This window comes from Hemitrygon akajei, chromosome 9, assembly GCF_048418815.1.
Source record: "Hemitrygon akajei chromosome 9, sHemAka1.3, whole genome shotgun sequence".
Classification (NCBI taxonomy): Eukaryota; Metazoa; Chordata; class Chondrichthyes; order Myliobatiformes; family Dasyatidae; genus Hemitrygon; species Hemitrygon akajei.
In genome coordinates this window covers 139,421,035-139,441,194 of record NC_133132.1, presented here as the reverse complement: position 1 = coordinate 139,441,194, position 20,160 = coordinate 139,421,035, and the positions used below count along the sequence as shown (strand labels likewise).

Here is a 20,160-nt window from a genome sequence, read left to right as displayed (position 1 = left end):
ATCTCAAAATTAAGTATGTTAATCTTAATCTATTTCCAATAGTTATGCCACCAAATGATCAGTGGACCAGCAAACTGCATCTGAAAATCATGGTAAATAAATAACGTGAGTTTCAGGTCAGATCTGTTCATGCATTAAAAACTAATAATCAACTAGGCAGATACACTGAAGGGGGCCTTTCTTTTTTTATATATACAGCTGACATGTGCATATTAAAAGTTAAAACAGTTTAATTGGGAAAATAAACATGTAAAATATATTTGACATCATGCCAAAATGTATTCTGGTGGATAGATTTCCAATTCACTTGCTTTTAATTCAAAGTCTTTAATATTTTTGACTTACCAGCATAATATGCAAGCTGACAATACTCTTTCCCAAGACTGATTAACAGTAAACATCTAGAAATTGACAGTTTTAGTAAAATTTGAAGTATTAAACTACAATCTCCAATGCTGGAATGGACTGCTAATGAAATTTATTCAATTGTGTTGGTTGTCACATGGCTTACAAATGATCCCAAAGAACTGTACATAAAGGCTAAGCACCACTATATTAGGCAAGAGCCCAGTGTAAACAAAAAACTGATTACATTGGTTACTTTGTATATTCCCTTATGTTCAGTGCAGGATTAAAAAGGGTGAAAGCACTTTGCACAACCGAAGGGCTGTGCTAAATACAAGGAACACAGAGCCCCCACGACCCCTCAGTTCCAAACTTTGAAATACATTGGCCAATCCAGCAACACAGACACTGTCTGAAATATTATTTTACTGCATTATTTAATCAGTAATGACGCAAACTTGCTCATCCATTTTAATGCAAAGCAGCCTTTTAAAAGTATCATAGAACACCAATTTCAACACTCCCAAGAAAATCTCTTTACAAACCACCACCCGAAGAGAAATGCAAAGGGACAACTGGAGGAGGATAAAAAAGTCACTCAAGTGACTGGAAAAAGTCCCATTTAGCTACTGGTGCAGGCCATCAAACTGAACCAAGAAGTTTTCAATAGTCAATAAACTGGTTCCAAAAGGAGACCTGGATTGCTTGGAAAATGTGATGCTTCATTATTGGTAGAAAGAGAACATGTTTCAGGCCGCAGAACTATCAAGTCATCAACATGTTATCCATTGCCTTATTACCAAAGTACAGTTATCCTGGTTTTTATCAGTGGCCCATAATTACAGAAAACACTTATAGGAGTATCACACTGTAAAAGTGCAGTATGACGTGCATTAATTTTTGATGGAATATGGTATCAATGAAGAGTACACATATAGGAAATATTGATCAAGAAATACTGGAGTTCAACACCAAAATAAAATATTGCTTAGACATTGGCAGCTATAATGGATTTGTATTGAAGTATATAGTAAAAGAGCCAAGTGAGAACTAGTCTTCTGCCTCAGCAGTCATTCTGTTACGCCTGTTTTCAAATAAGGCACAAGACAAAATCAAATCCCTCCTACAAAGGAAAGCAGTCTACGTGTCTCGAATTTCACTTTTTTTTGCACAAATGTACAAATTAAAAAGTACATTATACATAAGAGAAAATTCCACTGTTGTACAAAATTTGTTAATTCTAACTTTTATTCTTATACAATTTGATGAGTTGAAACCATTGTTACTTTGATAATGAATTTAACTATAATACAACCAAATGTAGTGAGTTGAGCACATACATTTAAAATGAGACAGTGAGTCACAGACATGATTCTATACAGGTTTTCAAAGTCGTGTGTGAAGCAGGCAAGATGCAAGAACTAAGGTTAATGAGATTTTTGTTTTAATGGGAAAGGACATTTTAGATAGAATGCAGAAAGTACATTTCCACAGGGATCGTTCAGCTACAGCATTTCTTCAATCCTGTTCCACCACCTGTAGTGCTGATATCTACATTTTCCCTGTCAGGTTCCTTTACAGGAGTCTGAAAGTTTAAAAAAAAGATATTTAATGCAGACTACAAAAAACATGCTGAATTATGAGACCAACTCTTTAGCTCTAAAAGTTACCCTCCTCTTCACTTAAACTGGTAGACCCACAGACAAATTGATCCATCCACAAATCATCTTGTTCACCCATACTAAGATACAATTGTCTCCTAATAAACAATTAAAATTAAAATCAACTTCAGTAGAAATCGACAGGTTGATATTTTATATCAACAATTCAATTTACAATATCCTTCATTAAAACCAACAGATTACAAGTGATTCCTTTAACTTTAATTTAAAATTCACTTTTTTCAGATTACCCCCATTTCATCACAAATGCTACATTTTTAATCACAAGACAGTAGAAGTTTCTTGTCATCTTGTTTTGAAATCAAACATTTAATTCTAGAAAAAAATACTTCAATTTCTGATATGTAAACACAGACCAAGATTAAGTGAAAAAATAAGTCAGGTTGACAGGTTACGCATTTCCTTCCAGTTTAGTTCTTTGCACTTTAGAAATGACAGATGGCCTTCTATGAAAGTTACCTTTTGAAGTATGTCTTCTGCTAATGTGAGGAATGCTTTTTCAATGTTGATATTAGCTTTTGCACTCGTCTCAAAAAACCTAATTGCATGTTCTCTGGCGATCTAGAAAGGAACCAACAGCCAAGTTACTAAGGTTAGCAGAAAGCATGTTACAATTTAGAAAACTGCATCATTTTTGTCGATAAAGTCATGATATTTCATCATGTACCAACACAATAAACTTAGAAAATATCATATTACTTAAGTTGTATTAAGTATCAAGCTTATTTTCTTAAAGAATTTCCCCAAACTACACAAAACAATATTAAACACTACAACTTCGCCTTCACAAGCATCACATTAAGAACCAATATGCCGCCCAGGAGCTGGCCCTGGAACTTCAGTAAAACATTAGGATGGGCAGTGATAGCTGCATTTGTTCCACACCAGTATTTGATTGTAATATCCTGATCAAAACAGTATGTTCTTTCTCGTATTCAAAATATTTCATCTATATTTGCTTACATTTCAGAGCAAATGTGAATAACCTCTGATTTTTGCTATCCAAAAGACAAAATGATTAAATATAATGTTGATCTGAAGGCCAGCATTGGTGAGCAAATTGCCAAGGCAAGGAGAAAGACTTTTAAAGCAAAGATTGAAGTTGTGATTTCAAAATAAACAAAACTTTACCGATTGACCCAAACGGACAGAGTTTGACTTTTAGATCATCTCAGGTGGGAGGGAAGAACAAAAACCAGCTAGAACCTTTTCTGTCAAGTTTTGTGCTAACAAACACATTATCAAGGTTTACAGGAAAAGTGTTGTAGCAGGGGCCATATTATACCATGCAGAAGAGGTGGAAATGCCACTTGAAAGATATAGTACCTCCAATAGTGTAGCACCATTCCCATAGTGGACTAAATCATACTTTTACTGGCTCGAATAAGCCTCAGGTTCAAGTACTATGCCAAATTTAACTGCTTAAAAAAAAAAGCAGATGCCGACGCTATTACAGCTCAGGGCATTCTGGAGATCAGAGTTCAAGTCCGGTGCCACCTGTAAGGCGTTTGGACATTCGCCCGCCCTGGGTGCTCCGGTCCCCCTTCCCCAAACAATCCAAAGACATGCTGGTCAGTATATTAATTGGTTATTGTAAATTGTCCTGTGATTAAGCTAATGTGAAATGTGGGTTGCTGGGCAGTGTAGCTTGTTGGGACAGAGGGGAGGAGGGGGGAGGGGGCAGAGAGACAGACACACACACATACTGAACGACTGGTTTGGTCTGCAACTATTTAGCAGCAAGTAACTTCAACTCCAAACTCTAGAATGCTGAGCTGTAATAGTGTCACTATCTGCTTTGCTTAAAGCAGACAAATTTGGCATAATACTTGAACCCAAGACTCATTCTTACTACTAAAACTGTGTTTCAGTCCACTTTGGGAAGGGTGCTACACTATTGGAGGTACTATATCTTTCAAGTAGCATTTCTACCTCTTCTGCATGGTACAATATGGCCCCTGCTACAACACTTTTCCTGTAAACCTTGATAATGTGTTTGTTAGCACAAAACTTGGAGAAACTTCTGGCGGGCCTTTGTTCTCCCCTCCCGTTTTCCACTCAGAGTTTGGGTCACTCAGTAAAGTTTTGCCAGGGCAAAGGTCATATTGACTGATAATTTTGTATACAGAGGATAAATCATCAAGTCTTAGAACTGTCAGCTTGGACATGGATAAAATTCTTAGTTGCTGCTATGGGAGTCATGTTAAGAAATCAGGAAGAACTGATCTGTAGATCTGTGTACAAAAGGGAGAAACATTAATGAGCATTTGTCTTCTCTTTGAGGGACTTTCAACCCCAACATTTGGCTGAATCTTCCCAAATTATAGCTGATACAGGTAATGTGAAAATAATAACATTTAATCAAATGGGGTAAAGGTTGAGATCCAATGTATGAGGAAATATGTCAGAAGCCCTTTTTTCCCACATTTATGCTTAACGTCAACCAAACTAAGGAGTAATTTGTTATTCTCAAGAAGTCAGGAAATCATGTACCAGTTCTCAGTGACAGCTCAGAGTGGAGAGAGTAAGTAGATTCCAATTCATGGGTGTCAACATCTCAGATGACATGTCCTTTGCCCAACACAGATGCAATCATTATGAGGGTACACCAGCACCTCTACCTTGTTAGAAGCTTAAGGAGATTTGGCGTGACACCAAATCTCGACGAAAGCATAGTCTGATACAGCAAATCCAACACAAACGCAAAAGGCTACATAAAGTAGTGAGCACAACCTGATCTATCATGAGCACAGCCCTCGTCCACCATTAACAGCATGTATAGAATGCTCTGCCTAAAGAAAGCAGCATCTATCAAAGATTCCCTCCGATCCACGTCATGTACTCTTCTCGTGTCTAGCCAGACAGGAAGAACAGAAATGAGGTTAAGGAATAGCTACTGTCATTGAAACATAGAAAACCTACAGCATAATACAGGCCCTTCCACCCAGAATGCTGTGCTGAACATGTACTTACCGGTACTTTCGAAATCACCTAGGATTACCCATTATCCTCTATTTTTCTAAAACTCTCTTAAAAGACCCCATTGTATCTGACTCCACCATCGTCACCGGCAGCCCATTCCATGTACTCACAACTCTCTGCGTAAAAAAATTTACCCCTGACATCTCCTCTCTACCTACTTCCATGCACCCTAAAACTGTGCCCTCTCATGTTAGCCATTTCAGCTCTGGGAAAAAAAGCTACAACCTACAACTAATGCAACCCTAATCCCACCTCAAAGAAACACCATGGACCACCTCTTGTACTAAGATGGACTTTTGAAATGGCAGAACGTTTTATTTTTGGACAATGATTTGTGTCTGGAAAGTTGTTAACGTGTAACTAGATGCCTGTGATGCAGCTTCCAAGTTTTTCCACTATACTTATGCACGTGACAAAAACTCAACTTGTCAACCCTCACACTCAGCCTTTGCATACTGCCTTGGTGATTCCCATTGAATTTGCAACCTCATTGCTACTCATGTTAAAGGTTCAAATCATTTTCCTGGCACACCAGCATTAATCCAGAGTTCATGGCTTTTTAAAGCATAGGCCATACATACTTGCTTGTGTTTAGTCTCTAGGATCAAGTTTCAAAAGCGATCTGTGGGGTTGTACTTTACAGGGTATCAGTCTAAGATACACTAGCAATTTATACACAACTTTACTAAGACAGAGCAAACTTGTCATGTTTGTTGAATTTTTAAATAATGGCCTGGAATTCAAAGAAACCATTGAAACTTAAAGTTAAATGGACTCATCTTAAAAATGGCAGCTTCTATATTATGGAATTCCCATACTGCCAAACAAAATTGCAGGTCCCGGATGATGTGCTTAACTAAGGGTTAGTGGGAGGAGAAGCAATAACAGGACAGTAAAGTCAGTTGCTGAAATGAACAATATTATTCCAAGGTAAAGCAGACATTCTTAAACAAGACTGATACATGAAAATGGATAAATGATGTTAGTGTAAATCATGCCCTCTTGTTAAACATTTAGTTAAAAGACAGAACAGGAGTACATGGAAAAGAAAATTAAGTTTACCTGCTCCCCTTTAGATTTCGCCACGACTCGTTTGTCTTCCATGTCACATTTGTTGCCTAGTAACATCCTCTCTACATCTTCATTTGCATGCTGAAAGAAAGATAACTTGCTAATTTACATCCTGATCCAAAGCATATTAACAGCACAACCCAAATATTGCTCCCACCTTATAAAAGGTTAATAAATTGAAATCATTTTGATCACTAATAATTAATAGTAACCGAGCAGAAAACACATCAGATGCTGCATGTAATAGCTTTCAATTTTTTGCCCTTTGAATCAAGTTGGGAAACCAATAAAAATTAAAATCCAAATATAACATTTTTTTTTTTAAAAGCATAAGTAAAATTCTATTTCTCAAACTGCATATTTCACCTGGGCATTGGAAATGCAGTTCTATTGTTAAGTTTTTTTTTGCAAATGCATTAAGTTGCCTCATGGAAGCTATAGTTAATATAAGGTAGTATCACTATATCTACAAATATTCTGCCTGGTTGTCAACCCAGGAAACTAGACAAAATACATATTCTTTGTGCTAAAGGTTCTGAGAATTGATAAACTTCAGTAAGCTTTTGGAAGGGATGACCAGAACATGTGCTTTGTGCCATAGACTTCATGCTGTTCTTATGAAGTCCAAGACAATCAAGAAATTTTGAATTATACTTCATGGCTGTAATGAATAGGCAAACAGATGAACATGGTAACTTCTGGATGAGACAATTTGTGCATTTGCAAGTGGGCAAATGTTGAGAGCAGCCAAATGTAAAGTTGGTCTCAATCAGATTGAGGTATCTGCCCCCTTCTTCCCAGACGGTACGAACAGTTAATAGTTTGTCACTGAAGTTACTTTCTGCCAAGTGTTGAAATTTCAACTAACTGACCTTTTGCTTCCAAGGAAAGTACTCTGATGATAGGTACTTCTCAACTTGTCAATCTGGGGTCAGTAACAAGACTGAATAAGATAGTTTGCCAAGTAATGGAGTCAATGATACTCATGTCAAGTATAGGGTTGCGCTTAGCAGGCACTGAACAGCCTCTTGATCAACTAATTTCTACTTTTCGTTGTCAAGTCTAGGCTCTTGACAATACATGATCTTGACAGCGATGAACTCTCACATGGTTATCAGTCACTTGTGGGGTCTTTGGATTTGCTCTTCAATCTTTTCTAGCTGCTTCACTTTCCAGGAGCAATTTTTGACTTGGCTTAGAAATACAGCTGCACCTTTGATTTCCTGCATGATGGCATGCAGGCCAATGGAGGTCCACAACAAACTCACCACCATGGTAATCCCAAAAAATTGCTGCTAAACTGAAACTAATGTCCAGGGCAAATGGAAAATTGTCCAACCTGTATCAACTCCATTGCAGAACAAATCCACTCCAACTTCTGTGGAACTTCCCATTTGGCTTCTTTGCACCGTAGCAAGTTATCAACTCTTACAATAAAAAGAGTGCAAGAATGGCATGCAATCTGAACGCAATAAAGATTATTTGGAAATCACAAATGGTTCTTCATTGGGTATTGATTCTGGCACACCCATGAACATTGAGGGCCTAGCTCCTGCTCTTTCCATTGGAACATTTTACTATTGTATGACATATGTATCAACAAGTTCCAAAAGACTGCAACTTCAGTTCCAAACACATCAATTTATTTGACCAGAAAAATAGTAGTCATCACTCTGTCCCTGCTGCATACACTACACCCACCACCAATCTACCTTCAGCATATCAACTATTCAGGTCTATGACACTAAAATGAAGCAAATTTCCAAAGCCCAGGAACTACTCTTTGATAAGAAAACATGAATGATAAAAGTTAGCATCTTTGCTGAAGTACAGGTCCACAATCCCTTATTCAAAATCCTTGGGGCCAATTGCATTTCAGAATTCAGAATCCCTCCTTATTGGTTCCAGGACCCCCTGGCGGATATCAAAAAACACGTACGTTCAAGTCCCTCATTTAACCTGTCTCAGTGCGGGTCTACTTTAGGACCCGGCAGAGCTCCACATATCCTCCTGTATACTTTAAATCATCTCTAGATTATATGTAAATAGTTGTTATACTGTATTGTTTAAGGAATAACGACAAGAAAAAAATTGTAAGCACGAGGAAATCTGCAGATGCTGGAAATTCAAACAACAACACACAAAATGCTGGTGCAACACAGCAGGCCAGGCAGCATCTATAGGGAAAAGCGCTGTCGTTTCGGGCCGAGATCCTTCATCAGGACTAACCAAAAGGAAAGATAGTAAGAGATTTGAAAGTAGGAGGGGAGGGGAAAATGCAAAATGATAGAAGACCGGAGGGGGTGGGATGAAGCTAAGAGCTGGAAAGGTGATTGGCGAAAGTGATACAGAGCTGGAGAAGGGAAAGGATCATGGGATGGGAGGCTTCAGGAGAAAGAAAGGGGGTAGGGGGGGAAAAACACCAGAGGGAGATGGAGAACAGGCAAACAACTAAATATGTCAGGGATGGGGTAAGAAGGGGAGGAGGGGCATTAACAGAAGTTAGAGAAGTCAATGTTCATGCCATCAGGTTAGAGGCTACCCAGCCGGTCTCCAACCCGAGTTTGGATTCATTTTGAAATAGAGGAGGCCATGGATAGACATATCAGAATGGGAATGGGACGTGGAATTAAAATGTGTGGCCACTGGGAGATCCTGCTTTTTCTGGCAGACCGAGCATAGGTGTTCAGCGAAACGGTCTCCCAGTCTGTGTTGGGTCTCACCAATATATAAAAGGCCACTCCGGGAGCCATCACCAACCTTATCAGCTCTGGGGATCTCCCATCCACTGCCACCAACCTCAGTTCCCACACCCCACACTTGCCGTTTCTACCTCCTGCTCAAGATCCACAAACCTGCCTGTCCAGGTAGACCTATTGTCTCAGCTTGCTCCTGACCAATGAACTCATTTCTGCATACCTTGACACTATCATATCCCCTCCTTGTTCAATCTCTTCCCACCTATGTTCGTGACACTTCTCATGCTTTGAATTTTTTCAATGATTTTAAGTTCCCTGGACCCCACCGTCTTATTTTCACCATGGTCGTCCAATCCCTATATATCTGCATCCCCCACCGAGATGGTCTTGAAGCTCTTTGCTTTTTTTTTTGGATTCCAGACCTAACCAATTCCCCTCCACCACCACTCTCCTCCGACTAGCGGAATTAGTTCTTACTCTCAATAATTTCTCCTTTGGCTCCTCCCACTTCCTCCAAACCAAAGGTGTAGCCATGGGCACCCGTATGGGTCCCAGTTATGCCTGCCTTTTTGTTGGCTTTGTGGAACAGTCCATGTTCCAAGTCTATACAGGTATCCATCCCCCTCTTTTCCTTCGCTACATCGAACACTGCACTGGCGCTGCCTCCTGCACGCATGCTGACCTGTTCGACTTCATTAACTTCGCCTCCAACTTTCACCCTGCCCTCAAATTTACCTGGTCCATTTCCGACACCTCCCTCCCCTTTCTTGATCTTTCTGTCTCCATCTCTGGAGACGGCCTATCTACTGATATCTACTATAAGCCTACAGACTCTCACAGCTACCTGGACTATTCCTCTTCCCACCCTGTCTCTTGCAAAAATGCTATCCCCTTCTCACAATTCCTCCGTCTCCACCGCATCTGCTCTCAGGATGAGGCTTTTCATTCCAGGACGAAAGAGATGTCTTCCCTTTTTAAACAAAGGGGCTTCCCTTCGTCCACCATCAACTCTGCTCTCAAACACATCTCTCCCATTTCCTGCACATCTGCCCTCACCCCATCCACCCGCCACCCCACTTGAGATAGGGTTCCCCTTGTCCTTACCTACCACCCACAAGCCTCCAGGTCCAACGTATAATTCTCCCTAACTTCCGCCACCTCCAACGGGATCCCACTACCAAGCACATTTTTTCCTCCCATTTCTGCTTGTTGCAGGGATCGCTCCCTACGCGACTCCCTTGTCTACTCGCCCCCCCCCCCCCCCCCTTCCCACCGATCTCCCTCCTGGCACTTATCCTTGTAAACGGAACAAGTGCTACACCTGCCCTTACACTTCCTCCCTCACCACCATTCAGGGCCCCAGACAGTCCTTCCAGGTGAGTCGACACTTCACCTGTGAGTCGGCTGGTGTGGTATACTGCGTCCGGTGCTCCCAGTGTGGCCTTTTATATATTGGTGAGACCCGACGCAGACTGGGAGACCGTTTCACCTACGCTCAGTCTGCCAGAAAAAGCAGAATCTCCCATTGGCCACACATTTTAATTCCACGTCCCATTCCCATTCTGATATGTCTATCCATGGCCTCCTCTATTTCAAAATGAATCCAAACTCGGGTTGGAGACCGGCTGGGTAGCCTCTAACCTGATGGCATGAACATTGACTTCTCTAACTTCTGTTAATACCCATCCTCCCCTTCTTACCCCATCCCTGACATATTTAGTTGTTTGCCTGTTCTCCATCTCCCTCTGGTGCTTCCCCCCCACCCCCTTTCTTTCTCCTGAGGCCTCCCGTCCCATGATCCTTTCCCTTTTCCAGCTCTGTATCACTTTTGCCAATCACCTTTCCAGCTCTTAGCTTCATCCCACCCCCTCCGGTCTTCTCCTATCATTTCGCATTTCCCCCTCCCTCCACTACTTTCAAATCTCTTACTATCTTTCCTTTCGGTTAGTCCTGATGAGGGTCTCGGCCTGAAATGTCGACAGCGCTTCTCCCTATAGATGCTGCCTGGCCTGCTGTGTTCCACAGGAAAAAAATTGTTTCCAACAAAAACATATAATGAAACAAAAATATACAGCTTCAAATGAACCGAATCAAACACATGGTAAATATCTTATTGGAATAAATGTAGAAGGTCACTGTCACTATAAAACTTCAGTAACTTGTCTTTGTTTCTTTAAATCATATACAGTGGCAGTTCTGACACCATTCTTCAGTAAGACGCCACACAGACACACCACAATCAAGCTTCTGCAATAACTCCACTTTGTTATTGATGATAGATGCTTCCTTCTCTTTTTCCTCAATGTTACCCATAGGGGTGTCAGCAGCTCTTATTGACATTTTCACAGTGAAATTAAACAAAATCAACAGTGAACAGCAAATGCACATGTAACCAGTACAAGCGCTGAGCCACAACTGATGTCCGGCGGCCTCTGCTAGTGCTGCCACGTCACACCTGAGTGACGTCAGCTGTTGGGAAAAAAAACTTCAGTTTTCAGAGCTTTTTGGATTTCAAACTTTCAGATAAGGGATTGTGGACCTATAGTGTAGCCCTAAGTGGAAGATCAAGAACTGAAACGCTGCACTATGTGCAAGTGATTCCGGCACACAAGACCTTCTACCAAGCACTCATGCAGTTTCACAGCTCTACCAGAAGGTTAAGCACATGTACTGTATTTCTCTTTTACCAAGCCAACATTTCCGCCAGTGACTCATAATCGGTTCTGACGAGGTGACTGCGCTGCTCATATCCTTCATCAGGTTTTACGAACAGCGTTCTGTACCTGACAGCATTCTTCCTATATTTTCAAGAAAGCCGCTTTTCCACACTGGATGCTTTTCTATAAACTATAAAAACCAGCGAGGGTCTACTTTAATTGCTGTAGCGTACAGAGCATATCTGGATGCATCACAGCTTGGTATATTAACTGTTCAACCCAAGACTTCAGGAAACTGAAGGGAGACATGGATACAATTCAGAACCCGCTCTCCCCTCTGGACTCCATCTATACATCTCACTCTCAGTAAAGCAGAAAATATAATCAAAGAAAATGCTTACCCTGGACATTGGTTCATGGACAGCTTCATTGCTGCTGTTTGATGACTACAGTACGAGAAGTTGGGCTTGCATGAACACTAATCTGTTTACTGTTATTGTTTTCCTTTGCACTGCTCAATATACTGATGTGATCAAATGTTACAACAAGCAAAGAGGTTTTTCCTCTGTACCTCAGTATATGTGATAAACCAAATTAAATGTACTGGGGTGGGGATAGCAAAAGTGAGTATTTAGGTAATTATTGGGCTGGAAAAGGGTAGTTAAAATATTATTTTAAAAAAAGGGTTCATTATTAGTAATACCTAATATTAAATGACTTGGACATCCAGAAACTTTTATTTTAAGCCCATTTTGCATCAATTTTGCCATACCCACAGGATTCCACAGATTATCAATTCTGATAGGCCAACTGCTCTATACCAGATGGTAAGCTTTAAAATATTATAACTTAACAGATGGCAAGCTTTAAAATATGCTCCCACTCCAAATACAATTTGCCTTTAAATCCTTGCCAACCCTTCATTATCATTTAATTCTTAAGACTATTTTGACTCCATCACCTATCAGATGTCTAACTGACTTTCAATTGCCAAGTCTATTGTTCATCTTTTCAACAAAGTATAATGTAACCCAATTAACTGGTTCTCTGGCACTAATCCTGAATCTATTATGCAAACTCCCCACAAGCATCAACAACTTTATTGACGTAATTCAGTTCCTTCGGTGCCATTACCCCCCTCAAACAAGCTCTATTTGGAAGTCTAACAATCTTTCATGTTAAATCCCTCATTTTGGCAATTTTTTTTCAAAACCTGGCCAGAGTTGATCTTTTCATATGGCACTAGATACCAACTGCAAATCACTGCCTAGCATTATCACTATGTACAAACTCACCTGGGCATTACTAAAGATTACAGACTTGAATTACATGCTACAATCTTCAGAGTCACCATATTCACCAGGGGCTATACTGAAGCATTCATTTTCTGATCTCACTTTATCACCTTGCCTTAGATTTCGCTGCCAAGGGCATAGGTGAAGAAATGTTTATCTAGCATTCAGTCCAATATTTTGCAGCACATAGGTTCATTTAGGTTATCATCCAACAGCTTTGAACTTGATAAAATGGCTTTGATCTTTAGGTCACTTCCTGATCGGATAGTAAGCTCATCAATAATTAGTTGATGGAACACTTGACTGGTCACCCCCTCCCCTCCTGGCTGTATCTAAAGTTTATCATGTCATGACACAAAATTTCAGGCTGATGCATTAAGTAGCCAGCCTGTATGTTATAGATCCCAGTGCAATTATGGTGTCAACAACTCCAAAAACATTGAAATTCTCCTTCATAATAAAGGTGGTGGGGGGGGGGGGGGGGGGGAATTGACATGGTAAAGCTTTAACCATGATAGTCTTTGAAACCAATCTTGTAATACTGATGTAAAACTTTCATTGGCTAATGAAAAACCATCAGGAAACGTTTAAGGTACTAAAACAGATAGTGTACACTTTAATGTTTGCTTTCCAAGTTGTTCATAATTAAACACTCCCCAATGGAGTCACAAATATAGTATGTGTACTTTAACCTAACTGCCATGAATTTGGTATGATTTTGAACTAGTATTAAGCATCTTAAATTGAATTTTTACTCAGTTCATGTCATTAATTTAATTTTACAACAAAATCTGTTTGTTTGTGTAATATGCACTATATTCTACCTTATATTAAAGTTGAACAATTAGAAGTACAAAGAAATTTTAAATACACCCAGTGTCATTAATATAGCTTTTACATTGAGCTGAAAACTATCTTTTTAAATTCAATATAATTCCTGTGACAACTCAGATCAAGTCAAGTCAATCTCACAATTTTGCATTAGTTGCCATTACAGATACGGAACATTGAGACCAAGATTGAAATTTCATCTGCATTAACATTTTCCAGTAGCATCCACCTTCATTGCAATAAAGCTCCACAAGGACACTTTTTAAAAAACATTACTGAAGTAGGAGAAGCAAGGAGTAAATTAACAATTCATACCCTTTTAAAGATCAGTGGTCAACCAGAAATCAATCACAATTGACTTCTAGTTGCTGTTATGGAATGTGCAATTCAATTTTGTCCTTGCACCCTACTTAATGGTTTTTCCTTGCATTTGACAGATTTTCATGACTAAATTGACAAGTTATACAATTATTTTTAAATATTTTAATTCTAGCTTTCCAGTTAACATTTTGTAGTGTTCCTAAATGTACATTGATTAAAATATATTTATATTTAAATTGTACCTAAATAATTGGAGTTCACTCCTGATTTACCTCAATCTCCTGCATCTGCCTTCTCAACAGTAGCAAAAAACAAAATAGAAATCTTGAGTCATCTTCTGGCCTGTACTATGCTGCTTAGCTATCATCTGCTAACCAGAAACCCATTTCAAATTAAAAATGGTGGGGAAACAAGAAAATCTCAATTTTGAATTTAAGTAATATTGCAATTGAATAATGTAGCTGTATTATATACAGTGTATCTAGTGACGTTAACATTGAAATTGTTCTATCGTAATGGCTCATTCTAATAAAATTATGTCATGCATTATGACACAGAAGTGCCTTTATCTGTTCTGTAGCATGAATAGTACAAAGGAGATAAAATACATTACTGTAGAAGATATAAATTGAAGTAAATCTTCAGAAGTTTAAGCATGGTGAATTTAACACAAGATCTGCCAAACTTGCAATAATTAGATTTAAACTAATTTTCATATACATTGAAGTTTGAAACACATTCTGACTTTAAACATAATTGATTAGTCGTTGTAAAAAGTGCTATCATAAAAATTTTAAATCATTTTCTGTAAATTTGACTTTGAAACTTCACTTTGTATTTATATTTGGGAAGATTTTTAGTAAAAGCACCCAATTGGGGATCTCTACAGTAGATAAGGAATAGCATGGCAGCAGAGCAGTTGGCACATGCTATTACACTACCAGCAAACCGGGTTAAATTATGCTGATGTACGTTCTCCACTTGACTGCATGGGTTTCCTCTTGGCACTCATTTCCTCCCACATTACAATGTACAGGGTGGTAGGTTAATTCATCATGAGTTAATTGGGCAGCACAAGCTCCTTCAGCTGAAAGGGCCTGTTACCATGACCTACCCCTCAAAATAAAAATAAATAATTTAGCCTGTAAAGTTGCCAGAGTTTTCCAAATGCACATATTTGGACTAAGTATCAGCTGAAATTTCATTCCTTCCAATGATTCAGCTGTCCTTAAAGGATGCCAAGAATGCAAAATGAATAATGAGCATATTAACAAACTCAATGCTCTTATCCTGTTACAAACTCCAGTATGACTATTTACATGCCTACCTTACCATGCAAAATTAACTTTGTTCAATATGAATAGTTTACATAGTCTTTAGAAACAAATACCAAAGCCACACTATCAAAAATAACTTCTGTGCATTAGCACTAACCTTAAAATGCAACTGTTCTGCACCAGACTGCCTCACCATCTGTAGCCCAAAACAAAGTCTACAGGCAATACAGATAGAGATCGGAGTAAGCCAGACAACCCCTTGAACAGTTCCACAAGCTCATGGCAGGCCTGATAAGAACACAAGTGCTGGAGTAGGCCACCTGGCCCATCGAGCCTGCTCTGCCATTCAGTATGATCATGGCTGATCTGGCCATGGACTCATCTCCACTTTTTCATCTCCATCTCTGCTTTATCCCCCATAACCCTCAATATCCCTACTACGCAAAAAAAAAAGGGTCTTTGCCTCAGCTCCATTTTCTGGCCTGTTTTCCCATAATCCACAACTACTTTAGATATAATAAATTTGTTAATCAAAGGCTTAAAATTATTCAATGATTCTGCCTCAGTTTCCCCAGAAGTTATGAAATTCAGCTTAGATCAACAAGTAGAGAATTGTTTCAATAATCAATTTCTAACTCTTTTCTTACCTCATCTATGTTCCTCAGCCATTTACTGATGTTTTCAAAGCTTTTTGCATTTGTAATGTCATAGACTAGCATGATTCCCATTGCTCCCCGGTAGTAGGAAGTGGTAATGGTGTGAAATCGCTCTTGACCTGCTGTGTCCCTTCAAAACAAAAGGCAAAAATAGAATAAGATTGAACTTTTGATGAAACATCACATTTCAGTCAATATAATCAGACCATGGTTTTCAAAAAAATTAAAACATCAATGCAGTAGGATTTAAGCTTTAATTACAATTTGGACACAAATTCATACAATTATAATAGCACTAAATCAGACCATCTGACTCAAGCCTAAAGCATTTGAGTTGAGCAACCATAGTCCTAGTTCCTTGTTTTTATGAAAAGACAATCAAATGATTAAATATAGAAACATAGAAAACCTACAGCACAAAATACAGGCCCTTTGGCCCACAAAGCTGTGCCGAACATGTCCTTACCTGAGAAATTACCCAGGGTTACCCAGAGCCCTCTATTTCTCAGCGTTCCAGCCCAGGATTCTCTTAAAAAGACCCTATCGTATCCATCTCCACCACCATTGCCAGCAACCCATTCCACGTACTCACCACTCTCTGCATTAAAAAAAAAACTTACCCCTGATATCTCCTCTGTAACTACTTCCAAGCACCTTAAAACTGTGCCCTTTCGTGCTAGCCATTTTAGCCCTGGGAAAATTACACTGTAATCTGAAATTCGACGCCTGTGCAGGTGATAGATGACATGATCATTGATTTCTCCAATTTGGAGTAATCTGCCCCCATTCGCTCAATTCTCCATTCTGTGCCCCCTCCCCAGCTCTTCTCCTTACTTGCCTATCACCTCTTGCTGGTGCCCTCCTCCTTCCATTTCGACCATGGTCCACTCATCAGATTCCTCCTCCAGTCCTTTACCTTTTCCACATTTCACTTTCCAGTTAAGATGGCACTACCGAACATATGCGACAGCTTTCTGATAAATAAACTCTTCTTGGGCTTCCAGCTGGGTACAGATATCGATTTTAACTGCTTCGATGGCAAACTCTGCTGTCATCATCAGGGGTGATGCTTGAGCATGTCAAGTGCAGTTGTATATATAGCCCCATCATCCGTCCCTCGAGACTGGTTGGTCCTCAGCCAATCCGATTTCCACTATCCCACCTTGTTTACAATCAAATTCCAGTTCTTACTTAGAAGCAAGATCTTCGCCTTTGTTGAAATTATTTTCCTCTAATGTTGAAGCTTCCTTCACTAGGCGGTCCCAAAAGCCATTGGTGCATAACATGGGATTGACTTTGACAGCTTAAGTCCGGGGCGAGAGCCAATTTCGCCCACTCTCTGCAATGGTCACTTTTCTATGGCGGAGGCCATGAAGACTGCCCGGGCTGTTGTACTTGGTGCCCATTAATGTGATGAACTGGTGAGACTTTGGGCTTACTCTGAGATTTGGGATTGTTGTTCGCTTCAATTAATTGTTAGCATGATTTGTGTTTATTTTTTCTTTCTCGTGTACGAGGGGTTGGTCTTTTTTTTGGTCTTTAATTGGGTTCTTTTGGTTTGCTTTGTGGCTACCTGGGAGCAAACAAATCTCAAGGTTGCATAACTTATACATTGTTTGATAATAAAATGTACTTTGAGCTTCAAGCTTGTCCTTCTCCCATTCTCCCTCCCACCTTTCCAGTCCTGATGAAAGGTCTCAGCCAGAAACATCAGCTGTTTATTTCCATGGATGCTGCCTGACCAGCTAGAGTTCCTCCATTTTTCGTGTTACAAAATAATAAAATCGCCTTCAGTCAGGATCTTAGTGTCTCGTATATCTATCCTCTTCATTCCTATGTGAAACCAAATACCTGGACATTACAAATAACAAGTTCAAAATAACTTGCTCTTTTTGAATCCTATGCTTAGATTTACAAATCACAGAAAACAATTAAACAAAAACTCTTGTGCCACCATAGTGAGGAACTTACGCATGTTTCCAGGCTCCTTGTTTGCAAAATTATATGCAACAAAGAGCAAACAAATATCAGAAAGTAATGCAAATAGATTTTGCGCTGTTTGTCAAAAGACTACGTCTACTAACATTTGCCACAAAACAAAAACAATACATTGCAAATGCTGGCATTTGTCCTGTGTTAGGAAAATGCAATCCGCAAAATAAAAGGCAACTGGAATTGTGAAAACAACACACACAGAAAATTCTGGTGGAACACAGCAGGCCAGGCAGCATCTATAAGGAGGAGCACTGTCGACGTTTCGGACCGAGACCCTTCGTCAGGACTAACTAAGAGATTTGGAAGTAGTGGGGGGGGGAAGAGAGGGGAAAATGCGAAATGATAGGAGAAGACCGGAGGGGGTGGGATGAAGCTAAGAGCCGGAAAGGTGATTGGCTAAAGTGATACAGAGCTGGAGAAGGGAAAGGATCATGGGACAGGAGGCCTAGGGAGAAAGAAAGGGGGAGGGGGGAGCACCAGAGGGAGATGGAGAACAGGCAGAGTGATGGGCAGAGAGAGAAAAAAAACAAACAACTAAATGTGTCAGGGATGGGGTAAGAAGGGGAGAAGGGACATTAACGGAAGTTAGAGAAGTCAATGGGCATTAATGGCCACACATTTTAATTCCACGTCCCATTCCCATTCTGATACGTCCATCCATGGCCTCCTCTACTGTCAAGATGAAGCCACACTCAGGTTGGAGGAACAACACCTTATATACCTGCTGGGTAGCCTCCAACCTGATGGCATGAACATTGACTTCTCTAACTTCTGTTAATGCTCCCGCTCCCCTTCTTACCCTATCCCTGACATATTTAGTTGTTTGTTTTTTTCTCTCTCTCTCTGCCCATCACTTTGCCTGTTCTCCATCTCCCTCTGGTGCTCCCCCCCACTTTTCTTTCTCCCGAGGCCTCCCGTCCCATGATCCTTTCCCTTCTCCAGCTCTGTATCACTTTTGCCAATCACCTTTCCGGCACTTAGCTTCATCCCACCCCCTCCGGTCTTCTATCATTTTGCATTTCCCTCGTCCCCCACTACTTTCAAATCTCTTACTATCTTTCCTTTCAGTTAGTCCTGACGAAGGGTCTCGGCCCGAAACGTCGACAGTGCTTCTCCTTAAAGATGCTGCCTGGCCTGCTGTGTTCCACCAGCATTTTGTGTGTGTTGTTTGAATTTCCAGCATCTGCAGATTTCCTCGAGTTTGCAATTGTGAAAAATTTGATAAATGAAATAAAATATCAATGTATGATGCTGGCTAAGGCAATGAGAAGGAGAAAGAGCTTTCAGGTTTCCTAGAAATTACAGTATGATCTTACTTTTCATTAACTACATTTATTAGCATGTACTGTTTGGCCTCGGACAACTAAATTTTGACCATATCGAATCTGTGCTCAGGTTGTATATTGTTTTAAGAAAACCTGTAACTCCACACTGCCAAACAAAACTTTGGATTCCTCTCCCTAATTGTTAATCAGAATCAGCTTTATCACCACCAGCATATGTCACAAATTTGTCATTTTGCAGCAGCAGTATATTACAATGCATAGTAATAACTATAAATTATAATAAGCATATACAAGACTAAATTAATTAATAAGTGCAAAAAGAGAGGAGAGAATAAATACTGAGGACATATTCATTAGTTCACTGTCCATTCAGGAATCTGATGGCGGAAGGGAAGAAGCTACTCCTGGAACAGTGTCTTAGGGCTCCTTGACGGTAGCAATGAGAGGATAGAACGCCCAAGCTGATGGGGTCCTTAATGATGGATGCTGGCTTTTTGAGGCACCTTTTATAGGTATCTGGGATGCTAGTGCCTGTGATGGAGCTGACTGAGTTTACACTTTTCTGCAGCATTTTCCAACCCTGTGCAGTAGCCTCTCCATACCAGTGATACAACCAGTTGTACTGCCAAAAGAATTCTATCGAGAAATTAACGAGTGTCCTTGATGACTTAACAATTCTCCTCAACCTCCTAATAAAATATAATTTCATCAATATGTCAGGCCCAGAACAGATCTTCAGATGTTGCCACCCAGCAACTTGAAACTGCTCACCCTTTCCACTTGATGAGGACTGGTGTTATTTCCTCAACTTTCCCTTCTTGAAGTTCATAATCAATTCCTTGGTATTAATGATGTTGAGTGCAAGGCTGTCGTTATGACACCACTCAACCAGCTGATCTATATAAACCAGTATGCCTCCTCATCACCATCTGAAATTCTGCCAACAGTTGTGCAATCAACAAATCCATCATTGGCATTTGATCTCTGCCTAGCCAGAGGTGTGGGTGCAGAGACAGAAGAGCAGTGATTACTATGCAGAGTGTTACTAATTAAGCTATTAGTA

At 39.9% G+C, this 20,160-nt stretch overlaps 1 protein-coding gene across 1 annotated transcript in view; it reads right to left on the bottom strand.

Annotated features, from left to right (window-relative positions):
* Positions 1 to 461: 461 nt before the first annotated feature.
* The window catches only part of rab10 (RAB10, member RAS oncogene family), a 62,271-nt gene continuing 42,572 nt past the window's right edge, over positions 462 to 20,160 (bottom strand). The window contains exons 3-6 of the mRNA XM_073057113.1: positions 15,808 to 15,946; positions 6,072 to 6,161; positions 2,487 to 2,588; positions 462 to 1,930 (exon numbers count right to left, since the gene is read on the bottom strand). Coding sequence (XP_072913214.1) covers positions 1,847 to 1,930; positions 2,487 to 2,588; positions 6,072 to 6,161; positions 15,808 to 15,946 — 415 coding nt within the window. The 3' untranslated portion in view covers positions 462 to 1,846. The remainder of the gene's footprint in view (positions 1,931 to 2,486; positions 2,589 to 6,071; positions 6,162 to 15,807; positions 15,947 to 20,160) is intronic.